Source organism: Ciona robusta, chromosome 4 (genome assembly GCF_009617815.1).
Source record: "Ciona robusta chromosome 4, ASM961781v2".
In the NCBI taxonomy this organism is placed as follows: domain Eukaryota; kingdom Metazoa; phylum Chordata; class Ascidiacea; order Phlebobranchia; family Cionidae; genus Ciona; species Ciona robusta.
In genome coordinates, this window is record NC_143238.1 from 1,019,996 (window position 1) to 1,041,056 (window position 21,061).

At 38.0% G+C, this 21,061-nt stretch overlaps 2 protein-coding genes across 4 annotated transcripts in view; one reads left to right on the forward strand and one right to left on the reverse strand.

Annotated features, from left to right (window-relative positions):
• Positions 1–276: 276 nt before the first annotated feature.
• LOC149736346 (protein DOP1A-like) overlaps positions 277–21,061 on the reverse strand; it is a 33,253-nt gene continuing 12,468 nt past the window's right edge. The window contains exons 22-50 of one of the 2 annotated variants that reach the window (XM_089876675.1): positions 20,933–21,022; positions 20,287–20,388; positions 20,173–20,213; positions 19,682–19,752; positions 18,930–19,073; positions 18,624–18,745; positions 18,058–18,328; positions 17,778–17,842; positions 17,228–17,391; positions 9,762–9,868; positions 9,070–9,237; positions 8,870–8,987; positions 8,564–8,700; positions 8,206–8,307; positions 7,855–7,956; positions 6,685–6,930; positions 6,138–6,407; positions 5,461–5,626; positions 4,833–4,996; positions 4,512–4,621; positions 4,236–4,447; positions 3,904–3,971; positions 3,295–3,444; positions 2,849–2,932; positions 2,337–2,497; positions 2,195–2,276; positions 1,771–1,938; positions 1,224–1,398; positions 277–778 (exon numbers count right to left, since the gene is read on the reverse strand). In XM_089876675.1, the coding sequence (XP_089732801.1) occupies positions 711–778; positions 1,224–1,398; positions 1,771–1,938; positions 2,195–2,276; positions 2,337–2,497; positions 2,849–2,932; positions 3,295–3,444; positions 3,904–3,971; positions 4,236–4,447; positions 4,512–4,621; positions 4,833–4,996; positions 5,461–5,626; positions 6,138–6,407; positions 6,685–6,930; positions 7,855–7,956; positions 8,206–8,307; positions 8,564–8,700; positions 8,870–8,987; positions 9,070–9,237; positions 9,762–9,868; positions 17,228–17,391; positions 17,778–17,842; positions 18,058–18,328; positions 18,624–18,745; positions 18,930–19,073; positions 19,682–19,752; positions 20,173–20,213; positions 20,287–20,388; positions 20,933–21,022 (3,928 nt within the window). In that variant the 3' untranslated portion in view covers positions 277–710. Of the gene's footprint in view, positions 779–1,223; positions 1,399–1,770; positions 1,939–2,194; positions 2,277–2,336; positions 2,498–2,848; positions 2,933–3,294; positions 3,445–3,903; positions 3,972–4,235; positions 4,448–4,511; positions 4,622–4,832; positions 4,997–5,460; positions 5,627–6,137; positions 6,408–6,684; positions 6,931–7,854; positions 7,957–8,151; positions 8,308–8,563; positions 8,701–8,869; positions 8,988–9,069; positions 9,238–9,761; positions 9,869–17,227; positions 17,392–17,777; positions 17,843–18,057; positions 18,329–18,623; positions 18,746–18,929; positions 19,074–19,681; positions 19,753–20,172; positions 20,214–20,286; positions 20,389–20,932; positions 21,023–21,061 lie in introns of both variants that reach the window. The other variant, XM_089876674.1, reaches the window with a different exon arrangement.
• LOC149736347 (uncharacterized) lies at positions 11,828–15,779 on the forward strand. Of its 2 annotated transcripts, none has more exons than XM_089876689.1 (4): positions 11,828–11,987; positions 14,661–14,929; positions 15,073–15,277; positions 15,391–15,779. In XM_089876689.1, exons 1-4 carry the CDS (start codon positions 11,930–11,932, stop codon positions 15,504–15,506), a joined length of 648 nt encoding a protein of 215 aa, XP_089732815.1. In that variant the 5' UTR covers positions 11,828–11,929; the 3' UTR covers positions 15,507–15,779. The 2 variants fall into 2 exon arrangements, with proteins under 2 accessions (XP_089732815.1, XP_089732814.1); XM_089876688.1 differs by lacking the exon at positions 11,828–11,987 and adding an exon at positions 13,737–13,896.

The window sequence follows — 21,061 nt, forward strand, 5'->3', positions numbered from 1 at the left end:
TTTTTAGGGAAAGTATTGGGAACAAAAAGTAAAAAGGGTTTCGACAGACTTAAATTATCCACGACAGACTTAATGTCTGAAAAGGGTTTTACGTGTCCGCGATGAACTTTAAAATGGCCGTAACGACAGTCAAAAAAGATATTGCTAACAAATGCACCTGTGGCCATGGAGATTTTGTCACAACAAAACTGTCAAAAAAAGGAAGGACAAAAAATTGCACGTGACAGACCAGTGACTAACATCAAAACGTCCCCGGACAAAATGATACTTCCAAAATTCTAAAAGTAACTTTTATTTTACGCCAAAACTAACATAGAAGATACCTGCGGAGAATTCCTACCCTCTTAACCAAGCAATTAAAATGGCTACACACCATAGTACCATGAACTGTGGATAAAGACAATATATAAAACATATAATTGATAAAAATGCTTCTGACGACTACAAGTAAAAATGCTTCCACAACAGTATCGCTGGGTTGAAGTGTGCAAAATGTTAAAATAATGTTAAATAAAAATAAGAACAAAGTAGTTTTAAATATATCGCTACGTGTACGGAAATTTATAACTAAAACGCTTCGTACAAGGAACGTACACTTATAGTAGAACTGTAATTGCACATTGATGTGTTTGAATTTAAAATAAATTTCAAAAACGGATCCATGGAACAGAGAAAGCTACACAGTGAAATGATATGACGTCATATTAATATTACGTCATCGACTCGACAAAATCCTTTTGTAATATTGTTTCTATGTGACGGAAAGTGGATGCTGAATCTGGAATTGAGGATTTTTATTAGTCGTTAATTTTAAGGAGTGTTTATTGTAGTTATACAATGTATATTAGGGTGGGGGAAGATGGGACACCTTTTTACCCTATTTTATCGTCATATTTGGTAGTAAAAAACTCACTTCCATAAACCGGGGCGTATTAACTGTTTAAAACACGATCGGGATATCTGGGGATTATGCGCTAAAACAGGTTCCCATCTCCACTAACCCACAACATGGCTTCGTGCTCGCTTGCGAATTATCAACTGTTATCAACTGAGTGTCCAATCGGTTGGAGCAGTTGCCGATGTTTGTCCCATAAACACCCACAGGTAGTAGCATTGAGCTTCTATTACACGGTACCATCGGTTATTAAGGCATGTACTCCAACCATTGAGTTGTATTATAATGCTCGGGCAGCCATACGATTACTTGACCATCATCCACCTACCTTTTGTATTAGATGGAACAAACTGATTTGGCGTCCTATGCATTGCTAGCATGGTATGAGGTTCGACTAATGTGTTGAAAAAATTCTGAAGTTGCCAGAGTGACGTGAGGCGATTCATTTCAAGCAAAGGACGCATAGCTTCGACGTTGACAAGTTTCCGACCACCGTTCGTGCTCTGCGGTAGTTACTTTATTACAATTTTTTGTCAAAGGATGCAAAGATGAAAGAATGAATGGAAGTTTTACGCGGCGGGGCAAGACAGCCGTTATACCATATATACACAGCCGGTATAACCATTATAATACGGGTGTTCTTTTTAACCACCTCTTGCCCCGCTTACGAACTACCACGTATCGTCGTATGAACGCCATAGGAGAACATTTTCTAAAATTCATACAATAAACCAGCAATGAATTAAATATGCTAGCACTTAATAGTTAACACATATTTTTTTCTAAAAATCACTGCAGAATATCATGCTATTGCAAACAAATACACTTGTGGCCATGTTGATTTTGTATAAAAAAAAAGAGAAAAAATCGCTCACTTTTCGAGCCAGTAATCGCTTGATTCGAACACAATGTGGGACAAATTCACGATCGTTGCTTGTCGAGTTGTGGGTGCTACCGTCCTCTGCAGGTTTAGAATTGGTGACGTCATCGTATACGTCATCAACATTTTCTCCCGGCTCGCCGACGAACGACCAACGAAAGAGCTGTAACGGATTATGATGGTTAATAAATAATTATTTTAATAAATTTTGATAAAAAAGATTGTTAAACCATTGTGAGTTTTATCAGAGGGGAAGTATAATGAAATAGAAAAAGGTAAAAAATGTGTACTGTATTATTGGAAGGGAGTTTAACAATTAAGGATTAAATACGCGTGGGTATAGCAATATTTACCGCATGTTCGTAACGTCAAATTATAATTCACTGCATTCATTCAACATTAAAATTGTTAATACTTACCTTAAAATGGCAGAGTTGAGTCGGTTGCAAGCATAATATTAAATCCAGTAGTTTACACGCGGATAGATACATGGCCATCCACCTAAAGCAAGTTATGAAATAGTTTAAATTTTAATCGATAAACAAAAACCAAAATATCTACTTTTCTTGCGAGTAAACGCTTGATATATTCGTTTGTCCGGAAAACAGAATTCCTCCGCCGCTAGACGTCGCTGTGGGGTTATCGAAGTATGAATTACGCAGAGAATCGTTTTCAAAGCTGTGGAGAGTCAGTTGTTGTTCCAGTTGGCTCAAAACTTGCACCTACAAGTTATATATACCTCATTGTGCGTTTTGGTAATGCTTTGGTGATTATTAGCTATCCGGACAATTGAAAATCGCCAACCGAGAGAAGAACCGAACCCGACAATTTCGTGTTGACAAAATAAGGAGGGGTTGTTGTTTGCTGCAACATTTGAAGACTATTGTGTTTTATGAACTATTGTGCTTTTGTATAGAAGATGGAATTCTAAATTGGGAAATTGTTACAGCATGTAGGGACCTAAGATGAACCATTACCCCACGGTTGGGGTTTAGAAATTACCGGTTTTTAAATTTTAGCTTCGAATTTGGGATTTGGAATATACATATAACTATCTATTATACGCTACGTACCAGTTCAGTGACAATTGACGGCCATAATGATTGTAGGTTGTTCGGAGATACGCGTAGTAGTAAGACACGGAAGCACAAGAATACCTGGGAAATATAAGGTTGATTTTAAAGTAATTTATAACGTGCTTCACAAAATAGTTGCAGTATGTACATTAGTAGGGCGTTCGACTTTTTATTTAAGGATACCAGGTTCAAATCTCGATGTTGCTATATAGTATTTTAAGCGCGTTTTTCGCTCAGTAACGAAACACTAATTGCTCGAATCTGGTGGACCTCAACGGTACTCCAAATTGTTAGCTATAATGAAAGCAACGATTCGTATATTTTATGAGATGCGGATATAAGATGTATATGAATTTCATATCCGCTTGCAAAAGTATCAAGCTTCCCCAAAATACGCGGTTAAATAAATGACGTCCATTGATTCTATTTAACTAAGTAGTAACCTGTGCTTGTACTGCAGGAACTTGATGTAATTTTAAACTTTCCGACAACCGTTCTTGTATCTCAGGTAAATGACGTTGGTATTGGTTAGTGTCGCTGCTGAAGATAACGAAGGCAAGTCGCTTTAATAACATGGCACGCTGTTCCAATTCCTTGAAAATTTAATGTCTTAGTTAACATGAATGACGCATTTGTTAAATAAAAAACACATACAATATTACTACCAACGTACTGTAGCGTAAGCATAAAGTTAATTGAATGTTACGAACATATACTCGCAAGGTTAGTTTAGAAATAAAAAAACGGCTGTAATAGATAAATTTGCAACCTTATAGGTAATAATAATTTTACTATTCCTAGGTTGTATTTATTTTTTCTTGGTTGTATATCTTTATTAGTTATAGTATAGTGGGGGAAGATGGGACACCTTCAGCACATGATATCCAAATATCCTGATCCCGTTTTAAACAATTAACAACGGTCTATGGGGTTCGTGAGGATACGGTTTTATAATTTTTTGAATGTTCTTACTACCAAATGGGACGAGACAATAGAACGAAAAGGTGTCCCATCTTCTACCATATATACAATAATTACACTCCAATACTCACTTGTTCTTTATTTGAAAATATATTAAGTGAAGGACCGGTGGCTGCGTTCCTGGTTAACCCGATGCGAACTGGATAAAAATTAAGTTAGACAATTTAATTAAACCTAAATTTATTAAAAATAGCATTGATCATATTCATTTGAGTTCAAAAGATATTGTAAACTTAGTATTTGTTTTAACTTTATGTCTCCGGGGGTTTAATGACGTGTTTTGCCGTAGTGCATTACTCGTATAAAGCAAAACTGTATACCCAATTATGCAAGCAGACTAACCGAATTAGATTAAAAGTCCTTTTAGCTTAAGCTAAAATAAAAGTTACAATATCCGGCGTACCCATTAGTTCTTTGAAAGTAGTTGCATCGTGCGTCATCAAGTGGTCAACTACGTTCCCCCACTCGATGGCGCAGTCGAGCGGCATACGGAAGAAGTCATTATCCATCAGAAGTTCGAAGGCTTCCCTTTTCCAAGCGCGCCTTGTTTGCTGATAACCACTCACACTGGATAATAGGCGCACAGCCGCCTTGTAGCTGGGGGCGTTATTGGCACTGTAAGATATTGAGTTTAAGTTCTGAACAAATATCCGAGAAATTTAGAAAAGAAAGTTGGTACCTGTGGTTTTTAAGGTAAGGTGTGACGTTGGTCATGACGGGTGTCAACACGGGAACTATCTTGTCTTTCTCCTCACTGCCATAAATAACATCTAAAAGGTTCGCCAGTACCTAGAAGGGACACGAAGTTCAACACAATGCTGCTGAACTTGTTTAAAACAGTGCTGCTATTTTTTGCAACAAATGTTTTTAAAATAAATTTTCTTTTGACGTATTTTTACAATACTGGCCCGTAAAAGGCCTTATAAATTCACTGCAAATTTAAAATCAAAGGGTCAAGAAACACTGGTTAAAATAAAGCATAACAATGACGTGTTTCTACCTGAGCCAATACATTCAGGGCATGTAGACTGTGTATGAAGTTCGGGTTGTTGGCTTGCGGTAGCATGGACGTGTTTGATGAACCGGTTTCCTCCAACCGTGTGGTCGCCAAACCTGGATCTGAGGTGACGGTTTTTGGCGCCGTCTCAGGACGACTTTTTGAATCTGAAACCGTTCAATAAACATAAAAAGGATTCTGGTAAGTGAAGATATATTAAGTTGCTGATTGAATGGAAATTAAAATTCCGGGTTTAAAAGCAGTGTGGTTGAATATTAATTAACGTCAACTAACGTGACAACTGGAAATATAAATAGATTAATAAAAGAGATTTATTTATATCGGAAGAGAAACGCATATTTATAACTTCGAAAATATTTCGAAAACTATTGCTACCAGGGATAGTATAAATCTAAAACAGCTTACATTTTGTATAGACGTTTAGACTACCTATACAAGCAAAAGTACGACATATTAGTTTAAAAATGGCAACAAAATGCACGTATAAGCGCAAATGGTTAAAACAAATATTTTTTTCAGTATGGTTTAATAAATTCACTTTACCCAATGGCCATACAGGGTGTAATTTCCTGGTTAGTTTTAAACTATAAAGTTGAAAAAGAAAACTCACCCATTAAATCTACAGAGGAACCCGACTCGGTCAACTTGTGTTTTGAATCCTTAAGTTGGTGGGGTCCAGGTATAACTGATGGAGCACGACGAGCTAACCATCCACCATGCTCAAGTGAACAATCAACAATAGCATTACATGCTTCAATGCATTTCACGCATATGTCCTTGGAAATAATTAAATTGAGTTAAATTGATGAATGTAACTTACTATATTCTCGCGTGGCTGGAAAACGAGTCGTTATAACACGGGTGTTCATATACCTCGTGCCAGATCACGATTTACCACGTATGTACTTTTGTGGGTGATTATATTTTTTTCGTTTTTTTTATGTTATTTATTTATACTCCGGTCATGGGGCGACTGAAAAAAGCTGGTGGTCTTATACCTTATACATATTGTGTCCGCTAACGAGTTACCACTTATGTAACTTTTGAGGTTAATGTTTTTAATTTTGTGTTTTTCTGTATGCCTAATAATTTAGTAACCCAATTTGTAATTACCGTTAATTGTCTTGTCCATAGCTTTATCGAGCCTCGAACCCGTATACCCTCTGATTACGAGTGGTGTACCCACTGTGTCTATGGCGCCAATGCCCAGTTTTATAAAGCATAAGTAGCATGCTCAATTATCTATTCTAGGCGATAAAATAAATATACAATAAACCTCAATTCTACCTGTAGATCTTTTTGATCCTTTTTATCGGACGAACCCGCAGCCCTGCGTGCGTATTCAGATACTAACAAGAGGAGAAAGAAATGGCAACGTACACTCAATTTTCCACTGAGTGTCGCATTGGAGCCGGATACTGAAGGATTGGTAGGGGTGACTACAGGTCCAAGTGCAAGGCATTCCCTTACTAATGATAAAAGGTTGGGCCATGCGTCATGTACAGCAGAACTTGTCTGTCGTTGAAGGAACCGTAATGTAAAGTCAAGGAGAGATTCCTGTGGTCAAATAACAGTTACAGTGAATGTTGCGAAGCTAAACACCATTTTTAAAAGAAATTAATACAAAAGGTTTTGAATAACTGGGAAATTTTAGGTCGACGTGATTTTTATCTCAAGCGCTCCAAGAAAGATAGTTGTGGGTGGTGTTTTAATAGTCGCCTAAACAACGTATATAGGCAGCCTGGGTGTTGGGGTAATGGACCAAATCTGGCCTATAACCTAGGTTTTCGAAGGACCTAATATAAAATAGAACTTTATCTTAGCTAAGTTGAACCTGAAATGGCTTCCTTCTTTTGTTTGATGATGGTAATGGAAAATCATTCGGTTGTAAGATGACGCGTTTTACCACACCAAGTATGACGTCACACTGCAAGGATCGAATCGCGCACGCCACGTCAAGGATTTGTTGTTGTTGGATGTTAGGCTCAGGTAGTGGAAACCAATGTATGGACTTCGTGGCTTCGGTGCGGTCCCTTCTTTCCCACACTATGGCGAAAGCGCTAACGAGGTTTTCGCCAAACTGTGAAGCATTGAACGCAAATGACTTTGTAGCTGAGTACGAGTTAACGCATTGCTTTGAAACAGATTAGGGCGATAGAGCTGCGGTTATCAGCCTTCTATATAAAGAGAGGTAACTCTCATGGGACAGTATTGCACAGGTTAAGGATGAGACAGACAGGCGTCGGATAAAAGTGCGTACACACGTATATGAGATTTAACAGTAAGCATCAGGTGGTATGGAAAATAAATTTAAGTATTCGGCAAAAATAATCGTGTCATAACTACGCTATAAGATGTCCTCATAGCAAAGGTATTTATTTTTCTGTATCGCTTAGCCGATTTAAAAACTAATACACACGGGCTTTGTAAAGTAATCGCACTAAAGCGTATTCTATCCTACTTTAAGCATTTCATTGAGAATAAGATTTAAACTTTCCGGCGTTTTGTCTCTTAAGTAGTCACAACAGTGGCGACTGTAGTGGAATCTACCGGCACGTCATAATACGATTAAATAAGGGCGTTGTAACTCATACCAGATAAAGACGATTTTGTTAAGCACGAAAAAGGAATCAAAATATCAACATTTTCAAAGACCTAAAAAGGTTTACATTGAAACACAAATCAAATAATGGCTTTTTTGAAAAGAAAAAAGAAATGTTTGCGAAGTTCGGCGGAGGTCGACGCAGATATTACTTTGTTTATTTCTGTTAAACCATGATTGATTTTGAGGCGTACATTGTATAATGTGTAAATATAGCTATGGTTTATAACGAATGCTTGATATGCAATTCATTAGTGGTACGCGGGCTTAAGTGACCTTTACGAAATGTGTGTGTGGTTTTAGAAACTTAATTGTTTATAAAAAAATAAAGAAGGAAAAAATGCAGGCTGGGTAAAATAACAGTCAACAAAAAGAATAGTATTTCTATAATACGCCATGTACCTGTATAGCCAAGGGATCAAGTAGTTGCAGAACATGCCTTGATACAGATTCACTGCCGCCCATAGCCACACACGGGTTCAAGTCTAAATGAAGACGACCATGCTGCGTGAAACATTAGTTTGTGTGAATATGTTGTAGAACACGTGTAAACAACCACGTACATTCATATAACATGTAAATCAGCCATGGCAATAAACGGGCGGTTTCATAAGGTGATAAATTATACAGCTGTGTCAGCATACCTGATGTTGCAACACACTATACGAAGTACAAAGTGCGTTTAAACGCATTACAAACTTGTTTTGACTTTCGATTCCCAGTTGGTTGTGGTGAGACCACTTTATGCCATACCGTGACTAAGCACGACAATATGCGGGGAAGGTTTCGTAAAGTAACTCTTCTTGCTTCTGTTACTTCAACGGATAGTTCTTGCTCCTCAACGCTTCGCTGCGTCTGTATTGGGATAGACAAATACAATATAGAGAGCTCAAGTGTGTTTTACGTCGCCATAGCACGAGGCACGTCACAAGGTCAACGTCGTTTATTTGGCGCGCATGCGTTATATGAGTGGGTGTACTGGGTGTGGTGGTTATGATTTTAATTTTAAAAGTGAGTTCGTGGGCGCAGCAGGGCGCGGTAAAGTATTATGCAGGTGTAAAAACGAAACCTAGTTTATTGACATGTGGTTATGTAGAAAACCCGCAATTACCTTAATAGAACTGCTGACTGAGAAAACGTTAAAGAGGCTTCCGAGAGCGGAGAGACCAACATTGTTGGCTTGGTTCAACGCTACACTTGTGTTCAGTGAGTTTAGTTGAGATGCTTTGTCCGCCTTCAGAACATGACCTATAATATAAAAGTGCAATAACTTCGGTAACAATTTTCATCAACCGTGTGCGCAGTAATTAATGTGTCAATGTTAGACTTATGATGTGGTGCAGCATGATGGTAGGTTAAGAAGACATGCGTGCGTCAGGCAGATGGTAGAAACGGGTATAATTAAAAAACTTCTCACCTGTGTTGATCATGGAGTGTTGTAACGTGTGGGTACTGGCGTGAAGAAGTAACGTGAAATGAGACAACGTACGGAGGCTCTTCAGCGACGAAATAACGTAATCTGGTGGCATTTGTGGCTGCGTGTTAAGAATGCATCACGTCATTAAAGTCGTTTAGAAAATGCGTGTTTAGTTGTATAGTTATATAGGTATAACATACCAACTGCGCATGGTGATCGCTACACATGCTATACATGGTAGCAGCATCTTTTAAGTTACGACACAGTTGAAGGGTGATGGGTGACGTCACTTCCGACAACATGTGCGGCAGAAATTGCAGCGATGACGTCACGAAGTCTAGCCACTCGCCATGCACATCGCACGCTATCTGTAAGAAAACGCATTAACAGTAATGGAATTCGTGAAAATGGAAATGGAAATATCAGTGCGGTCAACTGCTGGGATTTCCACATCAAACTGCTGGATGATAAATTATGATTGAAAACAATTCTGGTGTAAAAGTCAAATAGAGTCGTGGACTAGACAAAACAACTTGAATGCACTCGATTCGTAACTGGAATAAAAATTGTTGACACAGACATACACGCCGGGGTAAAGTGCAAATTTTTGCGCTTATCAGTTGTCTCAATGTTCAATATTAGTTTTCACCCAAATGCACACGACAAGGCGGAAATCAACGAACGTCTTAAATAAATTGGTTAAGACTTATTGCATTTTTTACGGTAAACGAGGTGTAGCGATAGTACTAAACTACACCCTTTAAAAAGGGACGACATTCCTTGGCGAACGGAAAAACAATATGGGCACTACAAAAACACTCGCTTCGCTTTCGAGGGTCAGGCAGTCGAGTTCACTGTGTGTTTATAGAAATTCATGGCAGTGTCTACATACCTGGAGTGCAAGGACGCGAATTAGGGCTGAGGATAGAAGTGGTTGGACAGAGATCTGTAGTCGGGGGTGGTACTTCTGGTCAGAGTCTTTACTGTGTGTTTGCCAATCTGTAACGAGATTAAGATAAAGTTGGAGTTTGGGGTGATAAGGATAGGTAAACATGGCACAGGTAAAATGAAAAATTATACACATTCATCTGGGTTAAAAAAGTCTCCTTTTTTGTCTAAAACATTTTCTACGATCGTTAGGTTATTTTTTGTATTTTTCCTTGCCGATTTTGTAGAAAATTGCAGCAATGGATAAAATTTGTTGACTCTGGCTTATGGGTAGTAAAGAACAGCAGGATAATTTAAGCAGTTTCTGGTTCAATGTCAAATTGTAGTGACATGTTTCTACTTTAAGAATTGTTGTAAAGTATTATGTAGTTGTAAGCTGGGAAACAAGGAAACGTTTTAAGTTACAAAGGGAATTTAGTTGCTTAAATTAGAACGAATTCGGAAGTTTTAGGAAATGTTCAACGAGTAATTTAGGCGATTTAAATCTGGTTGCTGATGCACTGCCAAAATGTAAAAAATATTAATAATTAGTTGTCAAAAAGTTATATATTGGCAGTCTAAATAGGGTGGTAAGGATTTTCTTATGCGCAGTAGCGTTTAGATTTTACATTAATTACTCCAATTATGAAAAAATATCAGCGAGATTTGCTGCGAAACTTGGCGTTAGATATGCTGGCGTGATGTGAGTACGCGGAAGTGGTGGTAACTGGGTTCGAAGCCAGCGAGCGGCAAATTGCGCAAAATTATTTTGGTTTTCAAAATAACGTGCTTTGAATAAGAGTGAACTTTTGAGTGACTCGTCGATGTTTTGCTTTATTTTCGCTTCTATATATAGTATAGATTATAGATGAATTACTTCTCTTGCAGATGTTGGCTTAATTTTAGGGGTGGACCACTGGCGACTCTCCACCCTTTTTCTTTCCCTATACGTCGTTTGAGATAGGGTTTATATTCGGCTAATTAGAGCTATAGTCAAGCCACTAGTTCGATACATACAACAGAGTGAGGTTGATTAAAAATTAATCAGCTGACGTGGATGTATCTCGTCAGCTATACATAGAGGAAGAATTCCTGGAAGTAATAATAGTAGGAGTAAGGGATCTAATGAAAGTGCGTCACATATCAGCTATATTGCACCGCAGTTGGTTCATTAACCCTACTCCAATAAGACGCACTGCGACGATCGAAACTTTGCAAGTGATCCGAAAAATGCGACACTCGCAGATGCGCAACATACATGACTCGTATGTGTTTGGTTCGAAATTAAAAATAAAGATTTTTTATTATGACGTGTATATGTTAATGGGGTAGACAGAATTCAACAACGTCAGAGTGATTCAAATGCTCGTTAAAACAAGAAGTGTTATTTTTAGTTTTAACTACTGTATTATGGGACCCGATTTTCCGCGTCTACGGTGACGAATCAAAAGAAAAAAAAATAATTTCCGTATTTTTTCGTTTAAAATTAAAATGCAAATATAGTGGCTGGGGGCGGTGAAAAGACTTGTTCAGCTAATGCTATAACTAAAAAAATGTTCAGGTAACGCCAACTAAAACTCACAGTTAAGGACGACTGCGGTTAGTCTGACGCATGACACCTGCCACAAACAGATTTCAAAATGCCGAGGACGACAAAGAAAACCGCAAACGTCACTTTATGACAAACTCTATTGTCGGTGTACGAAGAAAATCTTGTCTAATAATCAGCTGTTTTAGAAGTAGGCGGTTGCTATGGAATTTTTCGTGCAGGTCGCATTTTTCGTGGCGTGACCGCATTTTTACAAGAAACCACAAAATGGAAAGTTTTTTCGTCGAGGTTTAGAGTTAAGCTGCCTAACCTACCAACGCATGCCGAGCACGTTGGTGGACTTACTAAGCTGCGTTAGGTTCGTGGTGAGCTACATACCACTAGCATTGACCATATACGCAGTGGGAATATACGTGGCGTGTGTATATATTATAATGTTTGTATATGCAATATTGTGTCAGTTCAAAATATAACATATTATAATTAACGTTAATTACGGAGCTATTTTTGCAGGTTTGTATTATAAACTCATCTGTATTAACGATATTTTAAAGCTACTTGGTAAAACATTGTCGATAGAAAAGATGAATGCCATGCAACGAATGTATTTTATGTTCATGACAGCTTTGCTTAAACATAGAGGTAAGTTAAATTTGATTTGTGGAAATTTTAAACATTTTTTTATTATTTGTGACTTTTATATTAATGCGTTTTAAGGTTTAATTTTTTTTAAATGCAGCATGAAATTACAAGTTTTTATTTCCTATATTTAACGCACTAAATAAATAATTAACGCATACAAAGTCATGAAAAAACGAAGTTTAACACTAAAATAACATTGCCGTTATACAACTGCCAAAGCTGAGTTTGATTTTTTCTCTTTGACAAATTTATGTCAATTTAAAAACGCATTTACCTTATTAGGCAAGCGCTAATATTTGCTTGTAATCAATTATTCACATAACACCGGATGTATCTAAGGGTCAAACAAACAACTTAATGCGACATAACGTTTCGGTCCCGAATTGACCGGATCTGACCGGTTTCGTGTGAAGAGAGTGCAGGAGTAATTAAACGTTGAGGGAAATTCAAACTTTTTAAATTTACTGACGTCATTTTTGTATTTATGGGTACTGAATGATTATTGTAGAACGTGCGCATTTTTTTTAAAAAAAGGCAAAAGACCGGTGCGAACTGTGTGGTGACTCCATATAACCTTTGTGTTCGAAGTGATCACATAATGTATATAAAGTTATCGTATAGGAAGTAGGATTACTGGCCAGTGAAATGGGTCAAGCGGTGATAGGTATTGCATACACAAGTACCAGGAGACGATTGAACCGACGGTTTAAAACGAAATTCCTCGTGCCGTTTCGATGTCTTCCTATGTAATCAATCACACACATAACTTGTGATTAAAGGATATCTTCCGCAGCAGGAAACTGCGTGTTATGTAACAGCCGTGTTGTGGACAGTGCAATTTCATAGGTAATATCAATTATTTCTAAGTTGAGATATCATACACTCAACTTCCGATGTTGGTAATTATAGTTATACAGTGCAGGTGTAAAGACTACAGGGTAATAAAGTAATGTGAAAACCGACGCGCTCTACTGTAAGACTAGTTATGCCGACTGTTAATAATTCTCATCGTAAATTACCGTGTTTATTTCGAAAAGCAATTGAACGCTTATAGCATAAATGATAATTAATAGACAACTTTAAAAGAAAAAAGGGTTTGTCATTTTCTTGGCCAAACTACTATCTGGTATGAATATTTTCTTGCGCAATTATTTCGAAATATGATAAGTGATAACTCTGTGGTGACGTCATTTAATCCACATATAAAGAAGTGCGGGTGACTTTCGTTGGCACTTTGTAAGACGGTGGTCACTTGTGAAAGCCTCGCTCAACTAAGTGCGCATCCTACATGAGGATTACGAACTGTTTTTCGGGTTGAAAATGTCTTTATTATTGAGGAGGGAGAACTTTTAAGTAATCAGACGTTAAGTGCTTTGCTAAATTGCGACATGACTTTTCTTAACAAAATTACGCAAACGGCAATTAAGTAAAAATAGATTTCAGGTCGTGGCGTAACAACAGCAATCTTTAATCAAATCGAAACTATAAAGCAGTGTTTATTACTGAGCAATGGCCGGCGGGACTTGGCTGCGTGTTCTGAGAAGTCGGAATGTATCAACGCGGTCGATTATCCAGTGTCGTGCATATTGCGTTTTAGCACACGAGTTTTTGAGCGTCGAGGTTTATCGAAAAATCGTGACCTTTCTGCGCCAACAAGGCGAAAAAGGGTGCTGGCTTTATCACAGTTTAAATATAACATAAAGCGAGCGCGTCTTATTATTGCGGGAACCAGGACAGTAAGACGCCAGCTGGTTATAAATTCGAATATTTTTGTGACAGACGAATATTTTCTTTCACAGGTCGTTTCAATTTATAGCATTATAAAATATATACTGTGGTAGAAAAATGAAAATAATTTATATATTGTCGATTTTATTAGGATATCTACTGGTAGTGCAAGCCAACGAAGGTAAATTGAATGTTTTCGGATTTTGTAAAATACCTTAAAAGGATTAACTGACGTATTTGTAGATAAATAACAAGTAAAAAAATATAATATGTTCATTAAAAATTATTCTCGAAATTTAAAACCATTCGGTAGTTTTTCTACCGTTGCCATTCAGTAAGGCCTTTTATAAAAAGTTACGATTCTATTGCACTTTATCTGCACAAAAGTTACGTTGCAGAGATTAATGCAGAAGTGTCTACAGCTTACACGTCAAATACACGGACTTGAACTTTAAAGTTTTACCTGGGGCTTAATAAAACAACGGCATTTAAGTTTAAAATAACATTAAAATGACTCACGACAATATGCATGTATCGACTTACAAACCGACATTGTTATTTCGCGTTTTTCCAATCTTATTATGAAAACAGACGATTAAAATAAGTTTTACTTTTTAACTCTACGTGTAACTTAGGGTTTAGTTATAATGTGACGATTAAATAATTGCAAGAATGTAATTTTGTAAAATGACATAACGAATAATGATCGCCGAATAAAACGCTGTATTGTTTATTTGAGCAAACGAAGCGAAATGTTAAAGCTTTTAACGTTTAAAGTAGATTACGTTGGTTTTTGATGTCGCCACGATAATTGGGATGGCAAACACGAAGTATTTTATTCAGTATTGATTTTTGTAATTCGTCAAATGAGAACTGCTCACGCATGTTATACGTGTATGGATTAAAAGCAGTGCTTGATTAAACGGAATATTTGTTTGATTTCAGATCAGCAACATGCTTGCAACATGCAGTCGATATCCACCCCTGCATTGGAGTGGTCATTCGAGCGCAACTTAACTTGTAGTGAAAGGCGGATCCCGCTGGTTCCCGGCGGATTAGACGGGTTGCCAGGAAAGCGGGTTGGAGATAGATGCACATACACATATTCTTGCCCTATGGACCCACCAGGACCACACCGGTCCACTACACTGACATGTCAGCTTAACGGGGAATGGGAAGGAACGATGCCTGACTGCAGCGCCGACGACCGAATGGTAAGAGTAATACTTACACGTTTTACGTATGGGCTATCTATTACACATATGAACAGTTTAATGTAGTATGACTGTTGTTGGCAATGTAGCTGGATACGTTACAATTATAGGAATGTGACATTAATACGCGTGATTTGCCGCAGGTGAGTTACGTTCTTAATCTTCTTATGCGAACCTCCAACGAGACGACGGTAAGAATGGCAGAAAGAGGTGAAAAAGAGAGTCGGCCCCTAAGTAGTTATCCAGGGTCGGTTAAGAAGTCTAGCACATCAAACAAAGTTCGAAACTACTGCAAGAAACAGAAGATATGCGAACGTGCAAGCAGAATTACGGACTGCTGGAATACTCGTAAGTTAAACGAATAACATACCGACAATTTTGCCGAATCACGCGAATTACTGCGCTCTAGGCTTAAACAAGCCGCGTATTCTCAATGAATAATACGTGATTGAATTTTGCAGAGAAAATATCTGATGTCCAACCACGTACTCGTCGTAGGAGACAAGCAATGGTGGGGTTATGTATATACTGCTATAAAAGCTATTGCACCAAGACGACGATGGTTACATTACTGTGAGGACCTTGGAGTTAACTTCGTGATAGTTTTATCCGAATTATGACATCATAACACGACGTATTGTGTCGTCATATTCTCAACAATGCTTCTTGTTCCAGTTTATTTTTTTCTTGCGTGATGTCCGTATGAATGTACATACATACAGTATAAAGGTTATTTAAATCAGTCTCATTGTAAAGTGTGTGTGTACATTATTTGCACAGTGGAATGAATGGTCGTCTGCATGGATAAAGTTCGCAACCTCCAATAAAAAAAAAACAATTTCCGTGAAAATGAGTGACGGGGCAATAAATACATTATACAGTACTAGGCAGTTTAAAGGAATATTCAAGAAATCATTCTTCTGTTATCTATGTGGTAAAAGATCGAAGCTAGATGTTGCTATCAATGTAAACGTGTGTATTTCGGCAAGATACTTAATTAATCCAGCCCAGTGGTTACTATATCAACTAGATTCGCCAAATTGTGAGCAGATCTGAGAAAATCACTCACAAGTTCCATACTACTGACTTATAACACAGGTTACTTATTTTATACACCTCGTCCCCTTCTAAAGTTGCTTCACAATAGATTTGACATTCACCTATTCATTTAGCACTACAGTAAAAATCTGCATGTAAACGTTTCGACAAACTTATGCGCCAATGAGAGTAAAACAGATATCGCGGAAAAACTTTTCGATGAGTTAAGGTAAAACACAAGATTAGTTCATACTAAGGGCCAAACAAGATTGTGCATTTAAAAGTTGTTTGTTTTTACAAAAACCTTTGAACCTGTTGTTCCGTTATGAGAGTGGGGGAAATTGCGAAAGCGTTTGATACCATCATTTTAATAAGGCGTTGTATATCACGATACTGTAGAACTATTTGCAAGTAGATTTCATTTAGTGAGCCCATTTGTCTGCACAAACAAGTTTTATGCGGGGGAATATGAAATATAGATGTAATCTATACCCACAAGAAAGGGAGTTATTACGACGTTTGCTTATTAAACGTATTAAAGTACGGCATGACAGGTATAGGGCAGCGATGTACCGCGATATAATATGACTGCAGACCACAAATGAGAAATTCTGACATATGTTCGGAATATACTGAGAATATGAAAAGGTAAAAGGTAGTTTTGAACAGATAAGCTACTATAGGCATATACTGCAGTGGGCGAATAGAAAATCAGATAAGCGTCTTCGGCAGCGTCATTACTCTCAAGCTGGTGTTGTATGTCTATATATAAACCTGGGGGTTTAGCGGACACCTTTGGCCTTTTCGGTTCTTTTATTTTAGATATTAAGTTAGATAAATGCACAGAAACAATAGAGTGATTCGCTCGCGTTCTGTAAGCCAACACCCACCACGGAAGTGGGCTTTGTGTCACCGATGTATTGATAAAAATCAACAGCAATTTGAGTGTATCAAATGATAGGCATTGGAACAATTGCAAGAGTTTATTATTGTCGTTCAATATGCGTCATAACGCCGAGTAAAGCGGCGCTACCCATGATCTACACGTGCTTCGTAAACACAGCAATTTACTGACAGTAGTGTCCGTAATTTAACCAGCGGAGTCAAGCTCGAGGTGAACTGCGGTTCTTTTGATCTCAAATTAAGTTACAACCCGCAAACCAAAACAGTATTTGAGTAATGGCCCAACTCCCTAAATCCAGGCCAGGCATGCCTTACCATGGAACCTCGCCCATATAGGATAGAAATATAACAACATACCTTGCAAGCTTGTAGTAGTGTTAGCGTCGCTGAGGTAGTATTGAAATACAAGCAAGGAACGAACAAGAGAAAGAAGATTGGACTGAAAACTTTTAACTCGAGCAATTTCACCACCCGACCACCAGAACGCCAACTCGTAGCTGTTGATTGATTCCGCATGTCGACTAGTGAAAATTATTGCATTTATTTGAAATAAGATAAAAACCCCACCGTCCCCACCAAACCTAACGCTAATTAAAATGCACTGCCCTAACTGAGACCATGCCAACGGCATTGGACGCAGTATATATATACATGATAACCTGCATGTATCCATATCTTGACTATTAGGAACAATTTACATGCATTTACTTAGGAACTTAGCATAAATTAAATTATTATTTAGTAAAATCCATTGCTCAATTCCAGACCACCTGTATTGGACGCGGGTATGTTTACATTTGAGAAAACAAACAAATTTGCTGCTAAAAATGTCTTTCAAACAAGATAAGGCGTTGATTTGTGAGTTTTAGGGGTTTAAGGTATTTTAAAAATTAACGTTTCTGTTTACCTTTGTAATTGAAGTAATATATCTTCGTTTGGTGTTTTGTAATCGTAAATCCCATCAGCAACAACCTGGGTTTAAACTAACATGTAAACATTCCTATTGAGATGTGTAATACATTGATCATCATGTACTACTGAGTGTATAAACGTGAACATCACGACTAAACGCCCTATTAAAAAAATTACATAATTATTTTTTAACTAAACTTGAATTATTTTTTCGCTTCTTTTTTGTTGTTTTTTTTTAGTATAGATTCGTGTTATTATAAAATCCTAAAACTTACGTGTAAAGCGTCTACAGTGGCTGATAATGAGAGCAAGACAGTCTCGTTTACTTTGTACTTTTCCAATAATGACCACACGTATGCACCAAACTGTTGGGATGATTGGGTCGCTGATGACGTAACACTTGATGACGTCAGTGGCGCTGATGACACGACATTGTCACGTGCTAGGATGGTCATTTGGTCGAGAAGGGCGACAAGAAATGTACAAGCAACGCTACGAACGTCGTGTAATGATTCGAATGAGATTAGGCGTTCGGAACCCCATGACCTGAAATGTATACGCGCACAATGCTTTTAACGATAACGGGGCCATTATGGTTATATAGCAAGACGAAACATATTCAGTCAAATTCGTTTCTTCAATACACGGCTCATGCGTGTAATCGACTTTCATGACAATAAGCTGTCGTTCATGTGGTAAAGGTCGCCCAATAACCGCGCCGTTCTTGCCATTTCGGTGTGCATTACGCGGCTCGTCAACGGCCCATATTCACTAACGATCGGGTCGTTTTAGCGTCAACGATACAGAAACCTCGTGGTAAAAGGAAACGGCTGTCTGGTACCTGATGTAGCGTAAAGAGATGATTATTAATACTTCCAATATCATGATGTTCGGATATCGAGTCGTGACGTCATCATAAAATGATTCGCCGCCCATGGACTGCAGGTGACGGGCAAGCAATTCCTATAGTTGAAAGAAAATAAAAATTGTAGCAAAAACAAAAAAGAGCTTTGCTGTTATAGGGGAACTGAACCAATTTAATCGCAATTGCTTTAAAATAACACGTAACAAGCTAAAAAGGTCTATAGAATACAGTTATAAAAGTATGTGTATTTGCACCATTGTTACGTTACTATCACAGTCATACTTGCAGCATTGAAGCTCCAGATGTTGTTTTATTTGTTGCCAGTGGTTGAGTGGAGGCGGTGTATGCGAACAAGCGTGGGTGGGCATGGAACATATTAAGTATTGACCGCAGTGCATAACTCACACGAAAAGCATCAAATTTTTCCTAAAAAGGGGATCTGTAATTAGTAAAAGGAGCAAACTCTGACCCAAGTCCCAAGACCCAGGTACTCCGACGTGGCTCGCCGAAGGACCTTACTCATAAAGAATAGAAGTAATAGGGGAACTACGCAGCTTAGAAAAGTAACGGGAACTTTACTTAATGTAATTACAGCCGAATCAGCCGGCGGCTAAAGGCATTGCGTGGGCTTATTAAGTTGCCTTAAAGTTAAGGATAGATATCGCTGAGAACTGAACTATGGAGAAAATGTCGTATTGATAAAACTATTTGTGGGAAAGCATGGCCATATTTGGTTGCACAGCAGACTGTTCAGCAGCCGTGTCAATAATTTTCAATTTTTGGACCATTTCTCCAGCATTTCTTGGAAGCCGAAAAGGAAATTGAATAATACGTCATTGTTTATATATAATGTCATCATGTTTGGTTGTTGCGCAACAATCACATGTTTTGTAATTACAACATTAAACTGTAAGCATGCAATGTCGCGTTATACAATTCACTATGGAATGGGTCAACTCGGTTTAAAGTCTTAGGTGTTTCTAATATTTCCCGCTGTGGAACCTCACCCATTAGAACACAATACACAAATTCACCTGGTAGACCAGGACGGGACCAATTGCGTTTGTTTCTTTAGAAGGTCGCTTTAGCGCAGGTTTGGTATCACCTGTTTAAAAAGATTTTTTATTAAAATGGCAATGTTTAATGCAGTTTAATATATCCTGTAAGTGGAATACAAAACTTGTGGAATATATTAATATTTTGCAAACTGATATTTCAACGTCATATAAAGGTCGCCTTAACCGTGGCGACCAGGGTAATGATCTTACGCAAAATATTGAATTACTAGGTAAGTTTTATTGGACTTATTATATAGTAGGGTGGGGGGAAACGGGACACCCTAAGCACATAATATCCAAAGATCCTGAGCGTGTTTTAAACAATTGACAGTTATTGGAGTCGTAAAATACGGATTTATATTTCTTTAAATGTTCATTATACCAAATAGGTCAGGAAAATAGATTGAAAGGGTGACCATAACCCCCCACCCTACTATGTCTATCCACAACAGCATGCATGTTAATACCCTGTGTCGATGTCGATATAGCAGTGAAACCGGCGGAAGATCTGTAAATATAAATGTTTCGTGATATTGCAACAAAGCATGACGATAGACCAAACACGCAAGTATGTCACTTACGATACGATTTGGCACGCTTTGTGTATGACGTTGGTCACCACTTCGCGTGCTTGTCTCTCCAAGTCGTGCCCTGCATCGGTGGTCAGCGTCAGCAGCAACTCCCTGAAAGGAAAACCAAATTTGCTGAGTAACGGCTTTGACGGAAGTTTGGCCTTTTCGGTAAAACTTGTGTTCAACAAATTGGTTGCAATGAGCAATAGAAAGCCTGTATATCTTAGAATAAATGTGTGGCGAAGTAACTGCAGTCGTTATAACACAAGTGTTCTGTTTCATACACCTCCGTGCCTGCTTAGTGGTTACTATTAATATAACCGGGTAGCTGGATGATTTTATTTATTTTTTCGTTTTTCTTTATGTGTAGCTGACAATTTGAACAGCACATAATTAGGCAAATGCAGGTAGATGTTTTTTCAAGGACACATACGCCTGCATCGCTGGTAACGTCGACTCTCGAACCTAATTCTTGGTCTAGACCTCTAGAAGCCACAGCTAACCAGGGTGCCACGGCGCCGACACATGCATTTTAATTCGTGGAATTTTATTTAAAATTGAGCCGGTCAGTCATAGAATGAATGACGCTGTACATTGCAGATATCGTTCATTTATATGTCAAACACGGTAATCTTTAAACAAATCTTCAAATTACTTGTATTTCTCTTTGCCCGTTGTAATATCCACGGTGACCGAAGAGATGGTCGGGGTAACGTGGGTCGTGAATTGATGTTCCATCTCGCCCCTGTGTGACGTCACAGAATTATTTGTATGTCATAAAAAT